Source organism: Hippopotamus amphibius, chromosome 13 (assembly GCF_030028045.1).
Source record: "Hippopotamus amphibius kiboko isolate mHipAmp2 chromosome 13, mHipAmp2.hap2, whole genome shotgun sequence".
NCBI classification, from domain to species: domain Eukaryota; kingdom Metazoa; phylum Chordata; class Mammalia; order Artiodactyla; family Hippopotamidae; genus Hippopotamus; species Hippopotamus amphibius.
The window spans coordinates 92,933,500-92,956,946 of record NC_080198.1 but is presented as its reverse complement, the minus strand read 5'-3'; the positions used below and the strand labels follow the sequence as shown (position 1 = coordinate 92,956,946).

The window sequence follows — 23,447 nt, the reverse complement described above, 5'->3', positions numbered from 1 at the left end:
AACATGGCAAAACTTTTGTGATTTTTTTAAAAAAGAGTTGGCAAGCAGGTTGTACCAGGCAAGTAAGTTACTTTTCTTTCCTCCCCTTCTCTTTTTTTATCTCCCTCCCTCTTTCCCTTCTTACCTCTTCTTCTCTTCCTTCTTTTACTCTTCTTCTTCTTCCTCCCTCTCTCTGTAAGGATTATGAGGGTGGTAGATCGGAGATGTACATGTTGGCTGATATGCACATCTTATGAGCAGAACTGAGACTGGATGAGACAGGAAAGGAGCAAATTAACAACTAGTTTATCAGGGATTAAGTTGTTTGTAGCTCCAAGGTCAGGATATAAAGAAGCTACAAGGAGGTTGGTTTCAGTTTTACTTAAGGGTAAATTCTGGACAATGAGAACTATGTGAAAATAAAATCAGCTGCCCGAAGAGGGAAGGAGTTTGGCTCATGGGCAATATTAGAGCGTCAGCTGCGTGACCAACTGGTACAGATGTTTTAAAGGATTGAAATGTTGCTGGAAGTTTCAAGCAGTGATTTCTGATACCGGCTTTTCATCAGAATTATATGGAGTGCTTTTACAAACCCCCTTCCCTCTCCCGCTGAGGTTTAGGTTCAGGAGCTTTGGGATGAAGCCCAGGAAGGTCTGTTTTAGCTGTGATTCTCAGGCTCTGCATTCCTCAGGCCAGTGGTTTTCTTAGGTTCTGATTCCTCTGTTTTAGCAGGATGGAAATGGCAACTTGAATGGGTTAACAATAGCATCATTCTTAGATGATAAAAAGTCTGCGACTTCAGGGCTCAGCATTTGTCTAGGTGAGCATAGATGAGTAAGCAGATACAAGTGGGTGGCTGGCTGGAGGTCACTTGATTAGTGGCAGAAGTTCTGGGTATCACTTCCGTCTCCCGTCACTAAAGCCAGTTTACAAATCCGGAAAATAAAGTGCATCAGCTTCTCCAAGTGACTCCTCTGAAAGTGCTGCCTGCTGTATATGCGCCGGGAGTGCAGAGGAAAGTGACCGTCCTTGTCTTCGCCCATGCCTGGCAGTTTGCAGTTTGTGGCATCTACATGTCCTGTGCTGTGCACAGTCCCCTTGCATAGTGTATGTTTGAACACTGAGGGGTTAGATTGCACCTTGCAACCCCATAGGCCTCTGCCCACTTGGTGCATATTACATACACACATATGTAATAAGTGTGGCATCCCTAGATGCTTGATTGCGTGCTGGGAATTGCTTTTGAAAGGAGGCAGCTGTCTTTTTCAGAAGCAAAATAGGGAAAGATACTCCTGCAAAAGAAAATAAAGCTTGTTACCAATATGGTATGTTCTTACAGTGCTTTCCACAAATGCTTCTGACAGCACGTTTTATGCTAGCTCTGAATATGCAGTAATTGTTTCTCTTGACCCTACAGCGAGACCTTCTGCTCCCCCAGTTTGGCCTTTCAGGCTTATTTTTTGTAGCCCTCAGCCTGTTAGCAGAGCGCCGGGAGGAAGCTGCTAATTCCCATTCATGTCGCTGCCCGTCGTTGAACAAACACTGCCGCCTCTCTGTGCCTCTTGACACTCAGGGAAGCGCTTTAAAATTTCAAAAGTGTTGTCCCGTATGCTTTAGTGTTTTAATCATCATGGCAGGACTGTGGAAGAAGCTGGATAAGGACCCATAATTCTGATCGCCAGTTGAAAACACGGAGGCTCAAAAGTTTAAAAAGTGGTCTTTTTAAGGTCATAAAGGAAAGGCTTTTAGCAGGTCCCACACTAGAATGGTTTTTGTTTAGCTCCTAGTTCGTGTATTCTGAAAAAAGAATGTGTAAAGATAATTAACTATTTTTGTGTAAAAACCACTGCATTACGCATATTGTACTGGCTCTAGAAAACAGAAGCTGCAGTCCAGGCCGCTTTCCTCTCTCCCCTGTGTCCTGGCTGCCATGGTTTCGCCCTTAGAGACTCTGGTCCCTGTAGCAGCCGGAGGCCGTGGCTGGAATATAGATCAGATCAGGTTGTGTCCTGTCGCCACTCCAGTCTCTCCCCTGGTCTCTTTCTCGGGTGGGGAGAAGCCACATCCTTATGACGGTGTACCACAGGTCTTCCCTGGACCAGTCCCCACCCCGACTTCTTGCTCATTACCCCCCAACCTCAGCCTCCGTGCTGTTGCCCAGGTGCTCCGGGCCCACTTCCCAGAGACCTTCGCCCTCCCTCTGCTTGAAACACCCTCCACCCAGGCTGCCCCGAGGGGTCTCTGCTCAAATGTCAGCGTCTCTGGAGGCCTTTCCTGACTCTCCATGCGTCCAGCCCCAGCCCTACAGCCTCATCACATAGTTACGCCCTGTCCCCCATGCCAGGTTTTACGGTTTGTTTTCCCCAGTCACTTGCTACCGTCCGCCTAGTATAGTTTGTCTCCCTCTCTGTACCCTCGTGAGGGGAGGGACACTGCCCTGTAGCGTGCAGAACGGTGCCTGGCACCTGACAGTTGCTCAGTAAGATGCTGAAGGAAGGACTTGTTTACCTAGTATCGTCACAATAACATTGGCTTCTTACCACTTGGGAAAGCAAATGGGGCGCATGAGAGAGAGTCGGGATCCACTCTGATGATCCGCTGTAGCATAGGAACAAACGGACACCTGAGCCAGAGCCCTGGCTCTACCACTGGTTAACTCGTGTGTTGAGAAACGAAAGTGACTGCCTGCTATACAAGGTCTTAGTGAGGCTGAAATTAAACCTGTGAAATTGCTAGAATGCTCTCAGTGATACTTAAAAATAACTCACTCAGCAAAGGCTATTCTGAATGCCTGCCGTGATTACCCTGCTCCTGGTATATCTGGGTTTATGGTTGGCCTAAAATGAGGACTTTTAGGGGGCAGGGTTTGAAAATGTTTTCAGTTCAGGCTTGTTATTTGCCAGTTGTGTTGTACCGTCTATTACTGCCGAGGTGTGTCAAGATAGTAAGTCAAGGTTTAGCATAAAATCCCCAAGGTCATTGAGATACAGGGTCAGCGTGGAAATACTTCAGCTAAACCTTAAGTCCGCGTATTAATCATGCTTTATGACTTCTCTTCTTCCCTTTAGTGTTGCCTGGAATATCAGAATCAGAAACAGTCATAGTTTGGGATCATGACCTACTGCGGTGGTTTATGAAAAAAGATAGTTAAGTATGCTCCCAGGAAGCCAGCTACAAAGTATACTGAAGGACGCTTCCTAAGAACTTTATCATATGAAGTCTTTCTGGATTTCAGTGGCCTCTCTTTAGAAATGCAAATGAAGAAGATGAAGGAGAGTGGACAGCAGTTATGGACTACACAAGCGGATGATGGACACAGTTCCTTGACCATGTCACCCAAACAGCCTAATGCTCATCGAGGGACTCGACCAGATAGACAGGAAGCTCAGACTCTTTTGTACCAAGGCTCCGAGGCAGAGGCTGCCGCGATGACCATCGCAACGTGTGTGAAGTGTAAAAGCGTGCACAAGCTCCCGCTTCAGGATCTGAAAAAGGGTACTGGGCAAAGCCAAAAGGAGGACAAATATGTTTGCTTCAAATGCAGCCTTGGTGTGGCCCCTCCACACTTCCACTTTGTGAACAGTAATCACAGTGCTACTCACATAGGAAATAAAACCGAAACCATCTCAAGTTCTGTCAATAACAAATTTAAGGTAAGGAACTTTAAGCCAGGCAAATACTATTGTGATAAATGTCGGTTTTCCACGAAGGACCCCCTGCAGTACAAAAAGCACACACTTCAACATGAAGAAATTAAATTCATTTGTTCTCACTGCAGCTACATTTCCTACACTAAAGGGGAGTTTCAGAGGCACTTGGTGAAACACACGGGCATTTTCCCTTATCAATGTGAGTATTGTGACTATGGTGCTATTAGAAATGACTACATTGTCAAACACAGGAAGAGAGTCCACGAGAAGGCTGGTGGAAAACGGCCGCCCAAAACTGTTGCCAAGCTGGAGCCAAAAAGAATCAGTGCATCCAAGCAAAACCCAGAGCTTTTAAGAGCTTCCAGTCCAAGGACTGCGTTTCAAAATAAGTTGTCAGATCAGCTTTCAAGGTTCTCCCTCCATTCAAATAAAGACAGAATGCACAACATCATGTTGTTACCTGAATCAAAAGAGTACCAAAAAGATGTTGTGTGCGTTCCAAATAAAGTGACGCTGTCAGAGCCCAATGAAGTCAGCCTGTTTGAGAACAGAAGTGTGGAGGTGGAAGTGTTATCCCCTGCAAAAGAGCCTGTTCAGCCGGGAATGCCATTAACGGTTGTGGCACCTGCAGAACTAGTCGTCCCTGCAAACTGTTTAGCCCAGTTGATAGATGTGAAGGTTGTCAATGGAACACAGCAGCTTGTGCTGAAACTGTTTCCTCTGGAAGAAAACAATTGCCTTGACACCGGTGGGGGTAATGTAGGTAATTCTGAACGTGTGACTAAAGAGAAAGGTTTAAGTGAACAAGAAAAAATGGCTTCTGCAGAACAAACAAGGTCCTTAACAATTGAAGGGAATGTTGGAAAACTTGCAGGCATTGATAATCTTCAATCATCAGTTCAGAAACAACTGAAAAATGTGAAATGGGTAAGGTCTTACGATTTTTTCACGTCGAATTCTGGTGTGCACAGTGGTGGAGAATCCTTTGTCAACCCCAGTAGAGTTGAGGGTTTGCAGAAAAAAAGTTACACATATCCACATAGAACTGCTCTTCCTTCCATCGCCTTAAAAGGCCATTCTCCATCATCTCTAGTGAAAAACTGTATTTTAAGTGGTCTTGGAACTGTGTCAAACTCTTTTCCATATAAAGCTGCCGTTTCTTTTCCTGAAGACGGGAGAAGCTTACGCGGTGACTCACAGCAGTTATTTCCTTTTGCTGCATCGCCTGCAGCCATTTCCTTCTCTGGAGAAAAGGACTCACTGCCCCTGGGTAAAAATGACATGGAATCTAGAAATGAGATCAGTATTCCTGTAAAAATGGTTCCCCCTCACAGGAAGCTGAAAGATAACCAGACACAGGAGCACAAGGCAGTTTCACATACGGGCCAGATCTCGTCTCAGCATAAAAGCGAGTATTTACACATAAACATAACAGGAGAAGGTAGAATCAGATCTCAACAGTCTGGGGATAAACCTTTGGAATTAAAGAATTCTGAAAAGACTAATGACTCCTTCGAAGGCCCAGTCATCTCATCAGTATTTTCTCTGAGCTCTGGATCTGAAAACGTCCCTGAGGGCGTTAAGTGGAATAGTTCAACATCCAAAATAAAGTCAATTGAACTCTTGCGCAGAAAGATAGCCCAGTTGATCGAGTCCTGTGGCAGGCCTTCCTCTTTGGCTGCTAATAGTGCACATCGCCATTCTGTGGGGAAGGCATCCAAGGTTACCTCGAAAGCTGCCCCTGAAGGGATGCAGGAAATTAACATGTCACTTACCAGCACTGGCTGTTCCACAGCTGCGCTGCCGAAACCTCAGGATGACGGTGGTATTAATGGACACCCTGCTCACCCACAGATGTATCCGCAGCTTGTGGAAGGCAGCAGTGGGAAAACCGAAAGCAGAGTACCCAGGAAGCCACATGTGGCCACTCCAGTATTGATCCCCAAGGGGGCTGTGTTGAGGGTTCTTAATTCCTCTGAGGACTCCCACATTATAGAGGCTACATGCGAAGCACCTGTCACCATCCCCTGCAGTGAGACACAGTTAATAAAACCCATTCCATTCCGCCCCGTGAAACAGACAGACTCAGACTTACAGTCTTCAACAGGTGAAAGTGGGCCAATAGACATGTCCCAAAATCATGATCTATCTCTTCGGCCTAAATCAAGAAAAGAGAGTGCTAATTGCAGCAGCGTGCCTAAAAAAGCTGGACCCCTGCATGGACAGCAAGGAAGCAGTGAAATGAGTAGGCAAGGGAAACTGTTTTCCAGAAGTCTCCCTGTCAGTAAAAGTAAAACCAAACAAGTCAACTCATCCAAGAAGAAAAGCAAAATTCAGGCTGATCCCAGCCGCTATTTCAAGGATCCTTCCATTTTTCAGGTTGCAAGACAACTTCGACTGATAGCGGCCAAACCAGACCAGTTGATCAAATGCCCCCGTCGGAACCAGCCCGTCATCGTGTTAAACCACCCGGACGTCGACTCGCCAGAAGTGTCCAATGTGATGAAGGTGATAAACAAGTACAAAGGCAACGTCCTCAAAGTGGTCCTGTCGGAGAGGACTAGGTGTCAGTTAGGCATCAGGCGGCATCACGTCCGGCTGACCTACCAGAATGCGGAGGAAGCCAATCAGATAAAAAGGCAAATGATGTTGAAAATGAAGCTTAAAAAAGTTCATAAAAACAACTACCAGGTGGTGGATTCCTTGCCCGATGACTCATCACAGTGTATATTTAAGTGCTGGTTTTGTGGGCGGCTCTATGAAGACCAGGAAGAGTGGATGAGTCATGGCCAACGGCATTTAATAGAAGCAACTAGAGATTGGGACGTTCTTTCTTCCAAGGGCAAATAAGTGAAAAATTGGTCTTGGAAGCAAATTGTTTTTCTTACCTTTAGTTGATTCTGGTTTGGTTTGTTTGGTTTTGTGTCCCTCCTCGACTCAGTGGGATAATGCAGACTGCGGGGCTGGGAGGGTGGTTCAGTCTTCAGGTCTTCCTGGGAATGTGGAGAGCCCGGCGTCTGAGCCTGGTGGCTGGGCCTCAGGAGGTGTCTGTGGCCCCCGAAGGAGTGCGCACAGATTCACGTACATGCTTGTGTCCGGGGAGAAGGGAAACCTTGAACAGATTTTCAGTGGGGTCTGAGACGTCTCTTTGGTCAGCAGCCTTTTTCTGTGCAGATAAAAATCATTTCTAACCCATTCAAGGGGCAAGTTTAGAGTGTTTTACACATGCTCTTTATATAACAAAACGCTACTGGAGACTTAAACCCAGGTCTTGGTATACACATCCACTTTTTTTTTTCTTTTGCATTAACTCATCTCCTGAATATTTGGTATATAATGGAAATTATATTTTCTACTTTGTTCGTTATCTTAAATTTGGTTATAGAAAAGTGGCCATTCTTTTAAATCCCTTCACCCACTCTGCAGTGTTCCCAGTGTTCTCTATAGCACAGAGAGTTGTGCTTTTGTTGACTCTTTTAAAGAATAATTCCAAAGGTTGGCCTCAATTTACTACAACAGCAGGTGTTACAGGAAGAAAGAAACTTTTTCAGGCTTTTGCTTTCTTTTTAAATACCTTGATTTTGACGGTTGGGGAGGGAATGGGCCTTTTGAGGGGTGGGGGGGAAGAAATGGTCACAGAGGGAGAACATCTAAAATTGTCTCCTGTTTGTCCTCACCACTCTCACGAAGGTCAAGTAAGTAATCAACTTAAAATGTGAGAGGACAGGCTTCTCTCAACATAGATAAAGTTTGGGGAGATAGGATAGGATTGGGAAGAAAGTTGTGGCTTTGAGGTTATCGTCGGTTTTCATTTGGGAGCTCTTCACAGACCACGAGTGGAGCCTGCACACTTCTCTTTCTTCCTCCGTCACCGGTGGATCACAGACACTGCCCCTCTCTTCCTGCCTCCCCCCCTCCCCCGCCCCGCCCCCGTCACATCCTGCTCTCCCTTGGCCTGTTTTCTGAACAGGTCCTCCTGTGGAATAAGACGGCTTCCCTGCTCACCTGTCCCTTTCCTTTGTTTGAAGCTCCTTAAGATTCTCCCTGATGAAAGTACTAAAAACAGGCAAGAATCAACAAAATGGAAAGCTCCCACCACCTTTGTTAAGGTCATAGGAACACCGTCCCTGGTTCATCGGTGGTGACAACCTGCTTCTAATTTGTTCCGGCCACAGTCAGGCTTTCCCTGCTGTTCACCTTCCCTGGGAAGGAAGCAGCTCGGAGAACACTCCAGCCACCCCTCCACCAGCAGGAGTCAGGACTGGTGCCGGTCGCCACAGCACCATCGTGTGCACTGGAGAACAGCCCGCCCTCTGCACCTGGTGGCTGCTTGGGCGGGTGGGTGGCTTGGCAAATGCAGCTCAGGCTGGATCGTAGCCCTCCCTTGCCCACCCAGCCGGGAACCCACCGTGATGCAGAGCACAAGTGGCACAGCCACCAGGCAGCCCCAACTCGTGTGTTTTCCTCCTCTTGAAAGGCTCATTCCTGGGAGAATTGAGGGCTGTGGATGCAACTGGGGGCTGTTAGAGCTGAAAAAGGCATGAGTGCGATTTCTATTGTGTTGGGTAGTCAGTTGGAGACTTCCTGATTTTTCTTTCCACGAGAAAGTCTTAGGTTATCCTTTGATACATCGGATTGTAATTCTTTGTAGTTGGTTCTCACTGCAGATAATCAACATGGCTTGTGTATAGTTTAATACATAATCATTAAGTTGATTAATTGGGTTAGTTTTTAATTGAAACTTAAAACTTGGGTTTGTTTTACGTGTGTATATATGTGTGTACACATACATTTTTTACCATATGAAAACTGCAGTAGCTAATTTTCTGATTTCCTATTTTATAAAGAAATTACATGGGCTGGAAAAATATAAAACATTTTATATTCTAGAAATAATTTATTTTGGAAGTACATTTTTATAATGCTCCAATCTCATTTTTAGAAAATGAAAGCACAGTAAGTCATGGGTCTGATTTATATGAACAAATGGGAGTAGAAATCCCTGTGGACTGTTGCAGTACATTGTTGAGTCCCTGTGCATTTCTAGTTGGTGCTTTTCGGAAAATGGATTGTGTGTACCACTTCACTACATAAAGGAGAGCGTTCTTAAGTTTTACCTATGCATAGGTCTCTTACTCCACCCCCCCACCCTCCAGCAGGAAAGAAGGCTCTTAAGATGTTGAGAGGAGAAGAAAAGCCTGTGATTTATTTTTATTCTCCTTCTATACCTCACCACTTAGTAGCATCTTTCGTGAAAGGCTAGACATGACCTTTCAGGAAAGGTAACCATGAATCAGGTCAGTGTTAAGTGTCAACATGAAATATTTACACTTTGCAGCATCAACTGGTTTTCAAGTATTACCTAAAACTCAGCATATGTCCTTGTACAGAGCAAAATTTTGTGAGTAGAATATGTAGCTAGGCTTTTTGAGGTTTTCACAACTACAGTACTTTTTAAGGAATTAAGAGGGCTCCTGAAAGTCATAAAAAAAGTAAAAAAGCAAAAAATGGTTGTCTTCCCTATATAAAAAACTTTAGAAAATAGCCTGTTAACATGTAGCTTAATGTCAGGAAATGAACAAAATTGGAGAAAGTAGGGGCAGAACTGTGTTGAGTATTTGTCTATCTTACCTTGATTTTGAAGGACCTCTACTCACTAAATGTTATTCACAGTACTTACTACTAAAATCATTTTTAACTTTTTCAAGTAGATTTTCTTACTTTGGGGGATCAGAAATGAGATGACCTTGTTATATTTATGATATGACAGTGAAAACTTTTAAAAAGGACACTCAAATAGATGCTATTTTATTCAAATTTGTATCCCCAGTCCAAAACACTTTATGAGCCCCTCTTATGGGCCAAGTGCTATTGGTTGAACTAAACTGAGTGCAGTGTATTAACCCTCCGAAGCTCCCTCCCTCTTTCTTAAGCCACCGCAGAAAATGAAGACATGATGCTGCTCAGCCTCTGGAATAATTTTTAAATCTGTTGGTGTCCGTATGAGCAGAAAACAAAACGTTGCATAACATGTTCTAAGCATTATTTTAAGTCCTGCGTTAACAGTTTGTGTGTCCGCTGCTCTGATTTTGAAACACGTATGTATATAGAGAAGTTGGCGTAAATTTTGTTAAATAAAGCAACTATAAAATTTTCTCTGACCTTTCATTTCAAATGGTAAGCAAGTTGGCTGTTAATTACACAACCTGTCTTGTGTGATATGTTTCCGAACCACATAAAGCAGCACTCTATACAAGACAGGTGCTTGGAATTCCATAAAGATATATGTTGAATTCAATGCACTGCTGGTTAACTAAGCATACCCTGAAATGAGGCCAAGTACCTTTTTTGTTTTGCTTTGGCTTACATTCACGAGAGACGCTGGTTTGGGCAGCAGTGGCAATTTTCATAACCATGGTCAGTGTCCTCATCAGGGAATGTGTGTGGGACCTGCCCTCCATGTGTAGCCTCTCAACTAGGAGGGGGGCGTGGGTGGGAGAGTTCCTTAGCAGTCATTGAGCCCCCTGGGTCATGTGAGTGTCACCGTATGCCTGATGCCACCTCTCCAAATACAAGACTTGTTTACATCTGATTCTGTACATACTGTGGAGGAAAGAGTGCGAGGAAGTTTGTAGAGGGGGCTTCATTCCCTCGTCTCATTCCCAAGGAGTCCGAAGAAGAAGAGAATTAGACTTAAGTTGGATGTTGGCAAACCCTAAGGAAAAGATAAAGAGGAGATAGGCGTTGCTGAAGTTCACCAATTTGGCTTATTTAATATCTCAGTTGAGATGTCATCCTCTAATCCTGTAGATCTAGTAACTTGTCACTTTTGGTTATTCAGGGAGTAGAGATAAGGCAGTGGAAGCCTGAAGGAGGATTTTTATAGGCCTGGACTTCGGGGCTGGCTATGGTGTGACTAGAATGGGGGATGGGCAGATACTGACTTCAAGGCCAGAGCGTTGGGAAATGGCAGTCACTAACCTACCTTTGGTTGTGAAGAAAAGCTTGGAAAGGTTAATAGCACCTGATTCACCAGGCTTACGTGAAGCTCAGTAAGATAAATGGGTAGCACTGTGTTTTGGCAGGAAGCACTGTGGTACGCCTTGCATCTGTAAAGCTCTTTGCTTTGCAATGTATGGAGCCTTTTGTTGCCACAGGTGACACTCAGCATCCGTTGCCTTCCCAAGTTCCCAGCACGTATCAGACGATCCATGTTTGGGATGAGATGTCGTATTTGGAATTGGTCTAGAGCAGTGCTGTCCGACAGAAATGATATCCATATATGTAATCTTGACTTCTTAGTAGCCACATTTAAAAGAGTAAAAAGAGCAGATGAGATCAAATGCTGTATTTGGCCCAGTACATCTAAAAAATGATTTAAGCGTTTTTCAATCTCAACATAAAGTCTATTGATATTTTCTCTATAAGAACACAAAGTGTGTGTGTATACACATTATATATATATAGTATATGTATTATATATAACATATATACACACACATATATATACTCTTGAAAAGTCTTTAGAAATCTGGTATATATTTTAAACTTAAAGCATGTTTCAATTCTGATGCTAAATTTTCAGTTAAAATGAGAAGTAGTCCTGCCGAAACACTTAGCTTGTGTTCAGTGAAAAGAACTTACACTGCCTCAGCTTTTTTTTTAATTAAGTTAGAAATTCAGGGAATTCTCTGGGGGTCCGGTGGTTAGGATTTGGTGCTTCCACTGCAAGGGGCATGGGTTCAATCCCTGGTCAGAGAACTAAGATCCTGCAACAAAAAAAAAAACAATTTTTTTTAATTAAAACTTCAGTTCTTTGATCACCCTAGCCACATTTCGAGTGTTCATTACCCATACATGCCTCGTGTTTATTCTATTGGATAGGACAGGACAAGGGAAAGCATACTGTATTGTAAATATTAGCCTACTTGTCTGGTCTTGATCAGAAGGCTCGGATTTCATTTATGTGTCTCTAAAACTTGGGGTAGGGTAGGCTAGGGTAGGTTTCACTTACTTTCAGGAATGGCAGTTCTGTGTCAGGTTCTGTATTAATGCCCAGCAAGCAGTTTGATTTCTAGACCTATCTATACCTTAAAGAAATGGTTTCACCTGTGACTTCTTGAGGTTGTTATTTATTTTGCGACCTTAGCTGGTCATCCAAACAAATGTTTATTTCTCATTCACACTGTATCCACAGTCTCTCAGGGACCCAGTCTGCTGGAGGGTCCTCTCGTAGCTGCACCATCTGAACCACTTGGGCCTCTCCATCACCATGACAGGGAAGGAACAGGAGGAGAGGGTCTTCCCCGGGTAGGAAGCAGCACACAGCACTTCTGCTCACAACCCACTGCCCAGAAGTGGCCACACAACCTTCCAAAGGGACAACATGCACAGAAGGAAAGAACAGCCTACCGACCAGTGATGATTTCTGACATGCTGGATTGTAGGGTGAGTGCTGGAGGCATGTGAAAGGCAGCTGCTTATGTGGAAAGCAACCTGCCAATCTGATAGTTGTGAAATGGTAACATTCTGCTAAGAGTGGGTGAAGGTATGGAGAAACAGGAACCTCCACATACTATTGGGCAATATCTAAACTTGTAGCAGTGCATTGCTTTTGCTTGCATCTCCCTGATTCCTAGTGAGATGGTATACTTTTGCAAATATTTATTGGACATTTTCATTTTCCATGTATGAACTGCTGGTATTCCTTACCATTGAACTATTTATTTTAAACTTTTAAAAGAAAATATAGACACTCCTAAAAATCCATAAAGAAAAAAATGGTTTCCTTTAGGTTTGGTGCTTCTTGTGCTTTGTTTTAGAAATCCTTCCCTACCTTAAGGTCAAAAAAATAATACATTTAATATTAAAAATAAACTTCCATACAATAGTGGACATAATAAAATTCAAGCTATCAGTTACAGGCTTTGTAAAAATCTTTTTCAAAAGGATCTGGGTCCCTGGTGGTGCAGTGGTTAAGAATCTGCCTGCCAATGCGGGGGACACGGGTTCGATCCCTGGGCCAGAAAGATCCCACATGCCGAGGAGCAACCAAGCCCATGCACCACAACTACTGAGCCTGTGCTCTAGAGCCCGCGAGCCACAACTATTGAGCCTATGTGCCGCAATTACTGAAGACTGTCAGCCTAGAGACCATGCTCCACAACAAGAGAAGCCACCGCAATGAGAAGCCCGCACACGGCAACAAAGAGCAGTCCCCGCTCGCCCGCGTGCAGCAACGAAGACCCAACGCAGCCACTAAAATAAATAAAATAAATAAATTTATATTAGAAACGAAATTCAAAAGGATCCGGGTCCAATTTTTTTTAGAAACAATACCTAAGTCATATTAGATTCATATCATCAGAAAAGCCAGTTGCAGGTGAATTTCTAACTCAGTTTTTGTAACACGTGTTATCAGGGAGGCTATGTCTGTCTCCCTGTGTGTAACACTACCTCCATACATGCAGGCTGCAGGTCTGTGTGGTTCTGTGGTGGGGTCTCTGTGCTGCTGTATGACACTGTTTCTTGTGATCTTCAAAGTTAATTCTAATGAGATGGGTTACCAATGACAGAGGTATATACAAAATGAGAAGACTCTTCCTAGAAGATATTCTAAGCCTATTCTTGGCTCCTTGCTGTTTCATATGCATTTTAAAATCAGCCCACCAATCCTTGTCAAGATTTTGATTGGAAAAGCCTGGAACTTATAGATGCATTTGAGGAAAAATTGCCATCGGTGGTAACATGACTACCATGTAGTCTGATAACTGCTTTGAAAATGTAATAGAAATAAAGTTGTGCTGGGCAATAATGTTTTATAATTTATGCTCTTTCTTTTGGAGAAAAGTTCTCAGTCACAGTAACAATAAGAACTATAGTTTGCATCATCAATTAAAGCCATGAAGGAGGAAGAAAGAAGGCGAATTCTGAGTTAAGCAAAATTGCCAAGAGCAAATTCAGTATTTTAAAAATCAATCAGGTTCCTATATATCAGCCATGCAAGTAGCTCTAATAGGAAAGCTCCTCTCATCTATTCAACAGTCTGAAGGGAGGCGGTGGTGGGATGAACTGGGAGACTGGGGTTGACATATATATGCTAATATGTATAAAATAGGTAACTAATTAAAAAAATTGACTTTCCAAAAAAAAAATAACAGTCTAAGAAAAGTCCTAACCAACATAATAAGTAACTAAAAATTAAAATTGGGATCCTTGTATTTTCTATGTAAACGATAGATTAGAGCTTAAAAGAAAGAAATGTCGGAAGAGACAAAAGTTGCTTAGAGTTTCAATATTCCATTTAAAGCATCATTTTTGCCTTAGGTGTTTGGAAGCTATATTTTTATCAGCTTAAGGCAATTCCCTTCTAGCCATGTCACTTAGATTTGTTTTCCAAAGCTAAATTTGTATAACATGCTGGAGTTAATTTTTTCTTTAAAAGTCTAATGTCGTATATTACTTGAATAAATTTTTCTCATGGTAAATACTCCTCCTATCCCTGGGATAAATCGTACTTTCTCATGATCTGTTTACATGAATATACTGCTGAGTTTACAGATTTAATTTTAGAATCTTTATGTAAGTGATATTGGTCGGCAATTTCCTCTTTCATTACTGTCATTATACCATTTTTACTGTTATAGAATGGGTTGCATCACTTTATTTCTCCATTTGATGCACATTGTTTCAGAGAAGAGAGATCAGTTGGTCCTTGACATGTTAAGCCATCCTACCAGTAAATACATCTTGGACAGGCATCTTTAGCAAAGAAGGAAAACATGGATGGGAGAGGAGGTTTGAAAAGTCTCAATACTGACTTGATTTCTGTAATGATTATATCCTTTTTCAGGTTTTCCATGTCTTATTAAGTCGATTATGCCACTCCTTTCTGTTTAATTCCATATTCCTAGAGAAATGTAAACAGTAGTCATGTCCTTTGGTTGTTTACATGCAAGTAGAATGACGCATCTTATGTTATTATATGGGACACATAAATCCATGTGCCACTGTGTACACAAACTACATCCCCCACTTACCAAATGATTGAATAGAGGATGTAAAGTCAATCACTTGAGAAGGTGTGCATTAAATTGTTCTAAAAAGATTTCATTCAGTTCATGAAGGGAGCCCATAAAACCTAAAAAAGCAAGGTTTTCTTCATTCCGACCGTGCTTGAAGACATGCCTTTATATGGGTAAAGAACAGCTAGAAAGAAAACAGTGCTTTTCAGGGAATGCAACTTCACCAAATTGTAGGGGACAGTCACTGTGCTGCTGTTGTTAAAGTGTTCATGTCTTCAGACGTTTCTCACGGTAGTGGTCATTCATTTTTCACAGTCCCAGTGCCTGATATTATCCAGGCTCAACTCACTGGCAGTATTGTGGCTTGCCTAATCTAAACTGTATTTGGGATATGCTCACCTTTAGGTGACCTAGGGTCCCAGGCAAAAAGCCTGTTATACAAAAGAGTTGGCTACTAGGAACACCAAGCCTATACTAGTTGGAATAATCTGATAACAATCTCTAATTTGTAGTGGTTTAAATTCTGCAAAGATGTACGTATCCTCATGTGAAGTCCATTGCAGGCTAGGCAGCATTCCTGCTCACCTTACCTTGGGGACCATATGTTTCAGATGGCAGTACAAAATAGAGAAGAGAGGGCTGGAGGAGAAGAGAGAGCTGGCTCTTAATTGCCTCAGCGAGGAGGTGACACATGCCATGTCCCCACGGGTCCATTGGGTGGAATTAATTCAACATCTTCACCTAACCCCAAAGGAGATTAGGAAGTACCGGGAAATGCATGGAATATTTGGTAAGCAACAATTTACCACGATAACTGTGTGATTTTGAGCAAGTAACTCAACCTCTCTGTGCCTCAATGCATATAGTATTAGCCCCAATTTTACAGCCTAACCTAACAGGTTTTATATCTTGCAGGTTATGAGAATTCAAGCACTGAGCGTGGTGTCTCATATATGAGTATTTAATTCAATAAGTATTTATGTATTAATGTGCTAAAGGGGAAGTCTTTTCTGGGGAAGACACACGTGATCTTGATATCACAGTGACTATCACAGCAAAATTCTTGCCCTCTCATTGCCTGTAACTTACTCCTCAAACTCTGGTCCTTGAACGAGTAGCATCCACATCACCTGGTATCTTGTAAGTGCTACGGAATTTCTGGTACCATCCCTGACCTCCTGAATCAGAGTCTGCAAGTCCCTCCATGACTTATGCATATGACAGTCTGAGACGCACTGGTCTAGAACACTGTTCCTTCGTTTCTCCCTTCACCCGGCTCACTCTTTGTTTCCTTTTTCAACAACTCCTGCTCTGGTTCTCTCATCAACCGCACCCCCATCGCGAGGTTAGGGATTAGGCGTTGCCATGGCATTGCCACTGCTCTTAGAAAATGAAAGGGGGAAAAGTGCCCTCGGTCCAGCAGGGAAGAGACATTCTCTATGTTATCCGAGAAGGCAGCATATGCAGGGTTATAATTAATGGTAATACGAACCAGGGGTGAAGGGGAGGGAGGGGCCCGCAGGAAGGAAGACAGTGGGAAATTAAAGGAGAGTGTCCTTAGGCTGGACAAGCTGGGTCCTGAGTCACAGGTTGCAAAGAAGTGAACCACGGTGCTGTTGTGGTCCAGTCGGTTAAGAGCTTGTTCAGGACGGGTCTCCTGAAAGCTGACTGCCTGCTCGCTGTGCTATCATTTCATGGCTGGTTTACAGGTTAGTTAGGGACTGAGGACAAGCCTTCTCAGGGCCTGGGGCACAGTAAGCTTGTGACTGGATCTCTATAGTGTGGTTTACTGCGCATACAAATCAAAAAGGATCTCTCTCAAATACAGAATCTTATTCAGCATGTCTAGCGATGCCCGTGCTGCTCTTCCAGGAACCATGCTTTGAAAGCCTGAATTTCTCTTGTATAAAAACAGAGCAAGCACCAGCTGTCCATTCCAGCAGTTTAGAGCCTTGATAGTCATTCTTTTTCTTTTTTAATTAATTGGTTGTGTTGGGTCTCCGTTGCTATGCACGGGCTTTCTCTAGTTGTGGCGAGCGGGGACTGCTCTTCGTTGGGGTGCTCGGGCTTCTCACTGCGGTGGCTTCTTTTGTTGCAGGGCAAAGGCTCTAGACGTGTGGGCTTCAGTAGTTGTGGCACGTGGGCTCGATAGTTGTGGCTCAGGGGCTCTAGAGCACAGGCTCAGTAGTTGTGACGCACAGGCTTAGTCACTCTGCGGCACATGGGATCTTCCCGGACCAGGAATCAAACCTGTGTCCCCAGCACTGGCAGGCAGATTCTCAACCACTGCACCATCAGGGAAGTCCCCAAACATTCTTTATTCTATGAACTTCTATAGAAAGCAGTTGTATGCTTAACGTTGCAATTTATCATTTTGGGCACGATAGATCCAACCATAAATTCCTGGATTTTGTCTCAAACATTAAGGGACAAATAGTGACCCTGACTGTGGAGTAGTCAGCTCCCTGGCATCTCAGCAACTCAGACAAGGAAGATATCTGTGCTTCATCCCTCCAGATCACCCCCCTCCATTGTCAACTCTAAGGATTTTGGTCCTGAAGGCTCCTAATAAGGTAATCTGAAGCACGGATGTGTCTCACCTAGGGGGTTTGAATAATTACGAGGGTGAGTCAAAAATTATCCATACCCGATTATATTAAAACTGCTGATAAAACTACAGCCCTTGTACTTTATAATGAACTCCTAGAACCAGCATTGTGTGGGTGGGCTGCTCCTGGATCATCTGATGGTTTTAAAAATCCCTGGGGAGTCTGGCAGGTGCTCCAAGGCCAAACAGAAGGCGCTAGAGTCACCATCCCCCACGCACACTCCAGCCAGGACCTGTCCTCCCTGTCACTATTATTGTTGTTCTTAATTTGTCTCCAAATTTTTGGAGGAACAGAAGCAATTCGACCCTTTGAAAAACTAATTTAGCTTTTACCCTTTGTTTTAGAAATCATAAACCTGGCAAGTTCCTCCATTTCTTCCCATCACGATAGCATACAAATCTGTCTTTGAAAGGGATGCATATTATATTTAGAAGGAAAAGGGAATGATCCTTTCCAGTCTTTATTCATTTTGGTAGACACTTCACTAAGAAATCCATAAGAGGAAATTATGATTTTTTTTTTGCCCGTGCCATGCGACTTATGGGATGTTAATTCCCCAACCAGGAACTGAACCCCAGCCCTCGAGATGAAAGCTTGGAGTCCTATCTACGGGACCACCAAGGAACTCCCCAGAAATTATTTAGAACTCAGAGGTTTCTCAAATAAAATGAAAGAAGACCATTGTAGGCAGTTATATTTGCTGGAAATTCACACCAGAGTTCCCTAAAACTGGAAGTTATCTGTGTGTTCAAATACAATTAAAACTGAGATTTGAAGGAAAGCTAAAAATACTGAAAAGCTTAGCCAGAGTAAATATTTAAACAGGTCATTTATTTTAAGAGCAAAATACATTTTTCACCTATAAAATGTGGGGGCTGGACTAGATGGTCATAATAATGCTATTTATTATGACTAGTCTTATCATCGTCAGGTAGAACTGGAAGGGACCTTATTTCTGTACGGCTAAACCAGCTTCTCAGGTGAGCTTTCTGCTGTGTCGCCCTCGGATTAGGCAGACCCCTGCCATCCACTGGCAGAGCTGGTAACTGCGGGCGTCTTAGCCTGAGAGCACACAGGACACGCCCCTCTGTAGGCAGGCAGGTACCAGTGAAGGAGAACCCAGAGATGCCGACCCCTTCCCCCTCGCTGGATTCCTTCTCCCAAACCCACGCACTGCCTAAGTCATTCCTTTTCCAATGGGGAGGAGTGAGTGGAAGGTGGGCGCAGAGGAAGACTGCCAGGAAGGGTCTTGCGCTAGAATAGCGCTCATACACAATGCGAGGTTTCCCATTGTTCTGGAAATGTTCCGTTTGCCCCTCCACCAGCCTGCTCTGTGTCCAGAGGGGCTGAGCTCTATGGATGGAAATAACTGGGCTTCCTTACCCTCTGGCTTGCATTTGGGTTGCAGAATAAAGAGGTCAGTGTATATATGCCTCTAGCTCCCTCACTGCCAAGTTCCCCTTTCGAAGTGCCTATAGTACTTTACCCCAAGCCACAGCCAAGGGCAGAACTAGTTTTGTAGGGAAGAAATTTATGCAAATTTTAGACGCTCCTTAAGAAAAGAATATGAAATTAGGTATAAAATGATTATCTTTTTAGAATGAGAAATTACAATATTCAAATCCTAAAAAAAAAATCTTAAAAATAACAGATTTCAAAAAGTCTATATATGGATTAAAAATATTGCCTGCCTTATCAGTAAACAAGGGATGTTGCAGCCAACAAGCCTGCAGCCACCACCCCCTACTGTGCACCCTGAGGCGATTCAGGATGGAGAAAAGCAGGATACTGGCCCCAGAAAGCTGAGGTGCATGTCAAAGGAATGACTTCCGCAAGCCCAGACTCTTGCATCTTCCCATACACACAAAAGTGATAGATTCATTAACTTGTGATATCTGGTTTTTCTCAAATTAACAGTAATCTGATGTTCCGATTACCTGTTTTTTGTTGCAAAACTCCTATATATCCTGGCTCCTCTCTTACCTCTTCAGAGCAGTCCCTCAGAGCTATCTGACAGACTGTATTCCTGGTGGAAGTCCTCAATATTTCCCACCAAATAAAACATAATTCTCAACTTTTAGGCTGTGTATTTTTTTCAGTCGACATACACATACCTCCACAATACCTTTTCTGTAAGTTTTCATCTGCCTTCTCTTTATTATCATGAAGTTTCAGTAACTGCATAATATTTTCAATAGAAAAAAAAAAACAGAAAAATACTTTGATCTTATTTTAAAGCTGTTTGAATATTGTCATCAATGCATTATTAACATGCAAACTCTTTTTTTGTTTAATGGGACTAGAGCAAAATAGAATTTATTTCTGATAGGAGAATATTTCCGTTTAGACCAGAGGGTCAATGCAAACTGAACCCTTGCTTATAATTTTACACGTCTGTTGGCTGGAAGAATCTTCACAGACTAGCGTCTGGCTTTGTACATTTCCAATTTCCTCTGTCCCTTTCACCGCCCACCTGCTTCTGGTGGCAAGGGTCCATCCACAGGACACATTCTGATGGCAATATAGCCCATGGTCTTGCGACTTTGTGTCACAACACCTGGGTGAGTTATCACCGCAAGTGCCAGGAGTTCTCCTGGAGGCCATTTCTATATGTCAATGCTTATAAACACCGTTCGTGGAAGTGACTGGGTTTGGTGAGATATATGTATGCAATTCACAAATTAAACGTACACTAGATTCAACATCTCCTTAGCTAGATTTAAAATACTCCACCCAACAGGAAGGGAAATGTGATGAAGCCAAAGTCCTAGTAGAAAGAGGCAGAGGTCTTAGCCAACTGTGATTTAAATATCTCACTTTTGAAAAGTTTACAAAAGCATATGACCATGTGGAATACATTGCCAGCCTCACTCTCCAAGGCCTTAGAAGGGACTGAGGTCTTAAAGTTCAAGTCTGTTGGAGGCCCCGCCTGCAACAGTACCTCCCACTGAGTTCTGGTAGTCACCACCTTCCAGCTCCTTATTCAAGCCTCCTCCGTCATACTCTTAAATATGCCATCTGTTTCCTGCCAGAATCCATCCTGATGCACACCCCCAGCCCTGCTAAAGTCTCTAAAGTCTCTAAATCCCATGAACCGATTTCAATTTTCATCCATTCTTTCATTTATTCAAGACTGCTTATTGAGCGCCTACGAAGCCCCAAGCATTGCTAAGCTGAGGATGCAGGGGTGAAGGAAACAGAAGTTCACACCCGCATGGTGCCCTCATCCTGTGGGCAGATATGGACAACACATGCATTGATTCGTTTACTTCATCTGTCCTTCTTCCTAGCAGCTCTCCACCCGAAATTAGAACAGGGTAATGTTTGCAGCAGGATCAGGGAGAAGAGTGTGAATTATTCTATATATGGTGTTCAGGGAAAGCCCCTCCACAGAGGTTACATTTGAACAGAGATCTGAAAAAAAAGCAAGCAAGCGAGGTACACAGATACCTAGAGTGAGAGCACCATTCCCAAAACAGGAACCTCAAGGGCCAGACTCCTAAGGCCGCTTCCTTTGCATCTTATTGGTTGTTGCCACCCAATGAATAAATTTATAGAGAGGGTCATCTCCTCTTTATCCTTTTCCCCGAAAGTATCCTTTGGTGTATTGCTCACGAATCACATTTTTTTTTCACTGCCACATAACCTCCTAGAAGAAAGAGCACTGCAGCAGGAGCCAGGAAACCCAGGCAGGGCCCTGATCCCACCAATAGATCAATACACAGGGGAGAGTGATCTTCTGGCCACTCCCTCCATCATTTCCCAGGCACTTGGCAAAACTCTATGAGCTACTGTTTTGTTAGCTGTAAAATAGCAATGTGATGTGTTTCAGAAAGATTAGTGGCTTATGAACTGCGTGACCTGAGTCAGGTTTAGCTGCAGTATAAAGGATGGCCCCCTGGCTCCTTTCTGGTACCGTCACCTCTCTCCAAGGGTCCCGCGTCTTCTTCCTCCACCTCCTCTGGTTCCAGAGAAGGAACTGCCTTCTGGGTTTTCCCTTTTTTTTTTTGTTTTTTTTTGGGGTTTTATTTTATTTATTTATTAATTTTTTGGGGGTACACCAAGTTCAGTCATCTGTCTTTATACACATATCCCCGTATTCCCTCCCTTCCTTGACTCCGCCCCCCTCGAGTCCCCCCCCATGGGTTTTCCCTTTTGACAAGAAGGAAAAATTTCACCATGGGAGTAAACCTTGCTCCAGACATCAGCTCTGTAATACCACTCTCTACAGAGTTCTAATTAACGTGGTCCAGGCGAGCTAACCATGGATGCAAGGCCAGGCGGCTAAAGAGCCACTTGAAGGTTTTCATTTCAAACCTCTGTGCTGTGTTAACTGGATGAGGCACTGTCATTACTTGGGCTTATTAGTGAGACTGTGTTTGTGCCCATGGGGAATGGAATCTAAGGCAATTATGTCCTCCTTTTGGTCTACCCACTGTGATGGGTTTCTTCCCAGCTCTCATACTAAGAGCTGTTTAACTTTTACAAGTCCTTTCCTCATCCTCACTCTTTAATATTTCATCTGTAATATGAGGAACTGGATATGCTTGTCCCCAAGATCCTTGACACAGTTTAATTCCTCTTTTAGCCTATTTTTACACTTTATATCTCCATTAGCTTGTATTTTCCAAATATGGTTCCACTGTGTGATTTGGGGTCCGTTTGTCAATTCTCTCAGTATCCTGTTTTTGTTCTTGTTTACATTTATAGGAGAGGGACTTCCCTGGTGGTGCAGTGGTTAAGACTCTGAGCTGCCAATGCAGGGGACCTGGGTTCGATCTCTGGTCTGGGAACTAGATCCCATATGCATGCCGCCACTAAGACTCGGTGCAAACAAATGAATAAATAAAATATTTAAAAAACAAATAAATAAAAAATAAATTGACAGGGGAAAGTGCATTTGGAGGCACTCAAGGATTTTGTAGGTATTATTCTCAGAGCATGAAGAGCAACGCTAAATAAAACCACTCTTTTTGTTAATCCCTCCAACAGCTCATTAGACATTTCCAACACGTTAAGTTAAAATTTGGTTTTCTTGTAAGCTCTTTATTGGAATATAATTGCTTTACACTCTTGTACCAGTTTTTGAGGTACACCAAAGTCAATCAGCTGTATTTATACATGTATCCCCATATTCCCTCCCTCCCTTGACTCCCCCCCACCCTCCCCTTCCCAGCCCACTAAAGCATAACCCATCATCGAGTTGATCTCCCTTTGTTATACAGCAACTTCCCACTGGCTATCTATTTTACAGTTGGTAGTATATATATGTCCATGCTACTCTCTCACTTCGTCCCAGCTTCCCCTTCACCCCCCGCCCCCTCAACCTCGTGTCCTCTAGTTCATTCTCTGCATCTGCATCCTTATTCTTGTCTTGTCACTGGGTTCATCAGTACTATTTTTTTTTTTTTTAGATTCTGTATATATGAGTTAGCATACAATATTTGTTTTTCACTTTCTGGCTTACTTCACTCTGTATGATAGTCTCTAGGTCTATCCACCTCATTACATATAGCTCCATTTCATTCCTTTTTATGGCTGAGTAATATTCCATTGTATATATATGCCACATCTTCTTTATCCATTCATCTGTTGATGGGCATTTAGGTTGCTTCCATGTCCTGGCTATTGTAAATAGTGCTACAATGAACATTACGATACATGTTTCTTTTTGGATTATGGTTTTCTCTGGGTATATGCCCAGTAGAGGGATTACTGGATCATATGGTAGTTCTATTTTCAGTTTTTTAAGGAAACTCCAAGCTGTTTTCCATAGTGGCTGTACCAACTTACATTCCCACCAACAGTGCAGGAGAGTTTCCTTTTCTCCACATTGTTGATACTCTTTCACTTTTCTTCACTATCCTGGCCCGGACTTATACTGGGAGTCTCTGGCCACACGAGGACTGAGGACTGAGGTCTGAGCCACGGCCTGAGCACTTAGCACCTGGTTGAGGCAGGCGGGTTAGTGGGCGGAGGGCTCTGCAGGAGGGACAGCGGCTGCTGCAAAATCGCAATGGCAGAGAGTTGGCAATTCACTTATTCATTCAACAAACAGTATTTATCCAGTGTTTCCCCAAAGGGGACTCCTTTGCCATCATGTTATTTTTTTACCAATTTTTGAGAGTCCTTAGGGGCAGATACTGATGTGCACACCTTGTGCAAGCTTCAATGGAAGGCAATTC

General features: G+C 43.3%; 1 protein-coding gene across 7 annotated transcripts in view; it reads left to right on the top strand.

Annotated features, from left to right (window-relative positions):
• ZNF518B (zinc finger protein 518B) overlaps positions 1-23,447 on the top strand; it is a 73,255-nt gene that overhangs the window by 7,300 nt on the left and 42,508 nt on the right. For 4 of the 7 annotated variants that reach the window (XM_057706139.1, XM_057706140.1, XM_057706138.1 and 1 more), the window contains one exon: positions 3,048-9,775. The exons of 1 other annotated variant lie outside the window; for it this stretch is intronic. In XM_057706139.1, the coding sequence (XP_057562122.1) occupies positions 3,231-6,479 (3,249 nt within the window). In that variant the 5' untranslated portion in view covers positions 3,048-3,230 and the 3' untranslated portion in view covers positions 6,480-9,775. Of the gene's footprint in view, positions 1-3,047; positions 9,776-11,826; positions 12,078-23,447 lie in introns of those variants that run through there. 2 more of the 7 variants (XR_009048805.1, XR_009048808.1) reach the window with 1 other exon arrangement.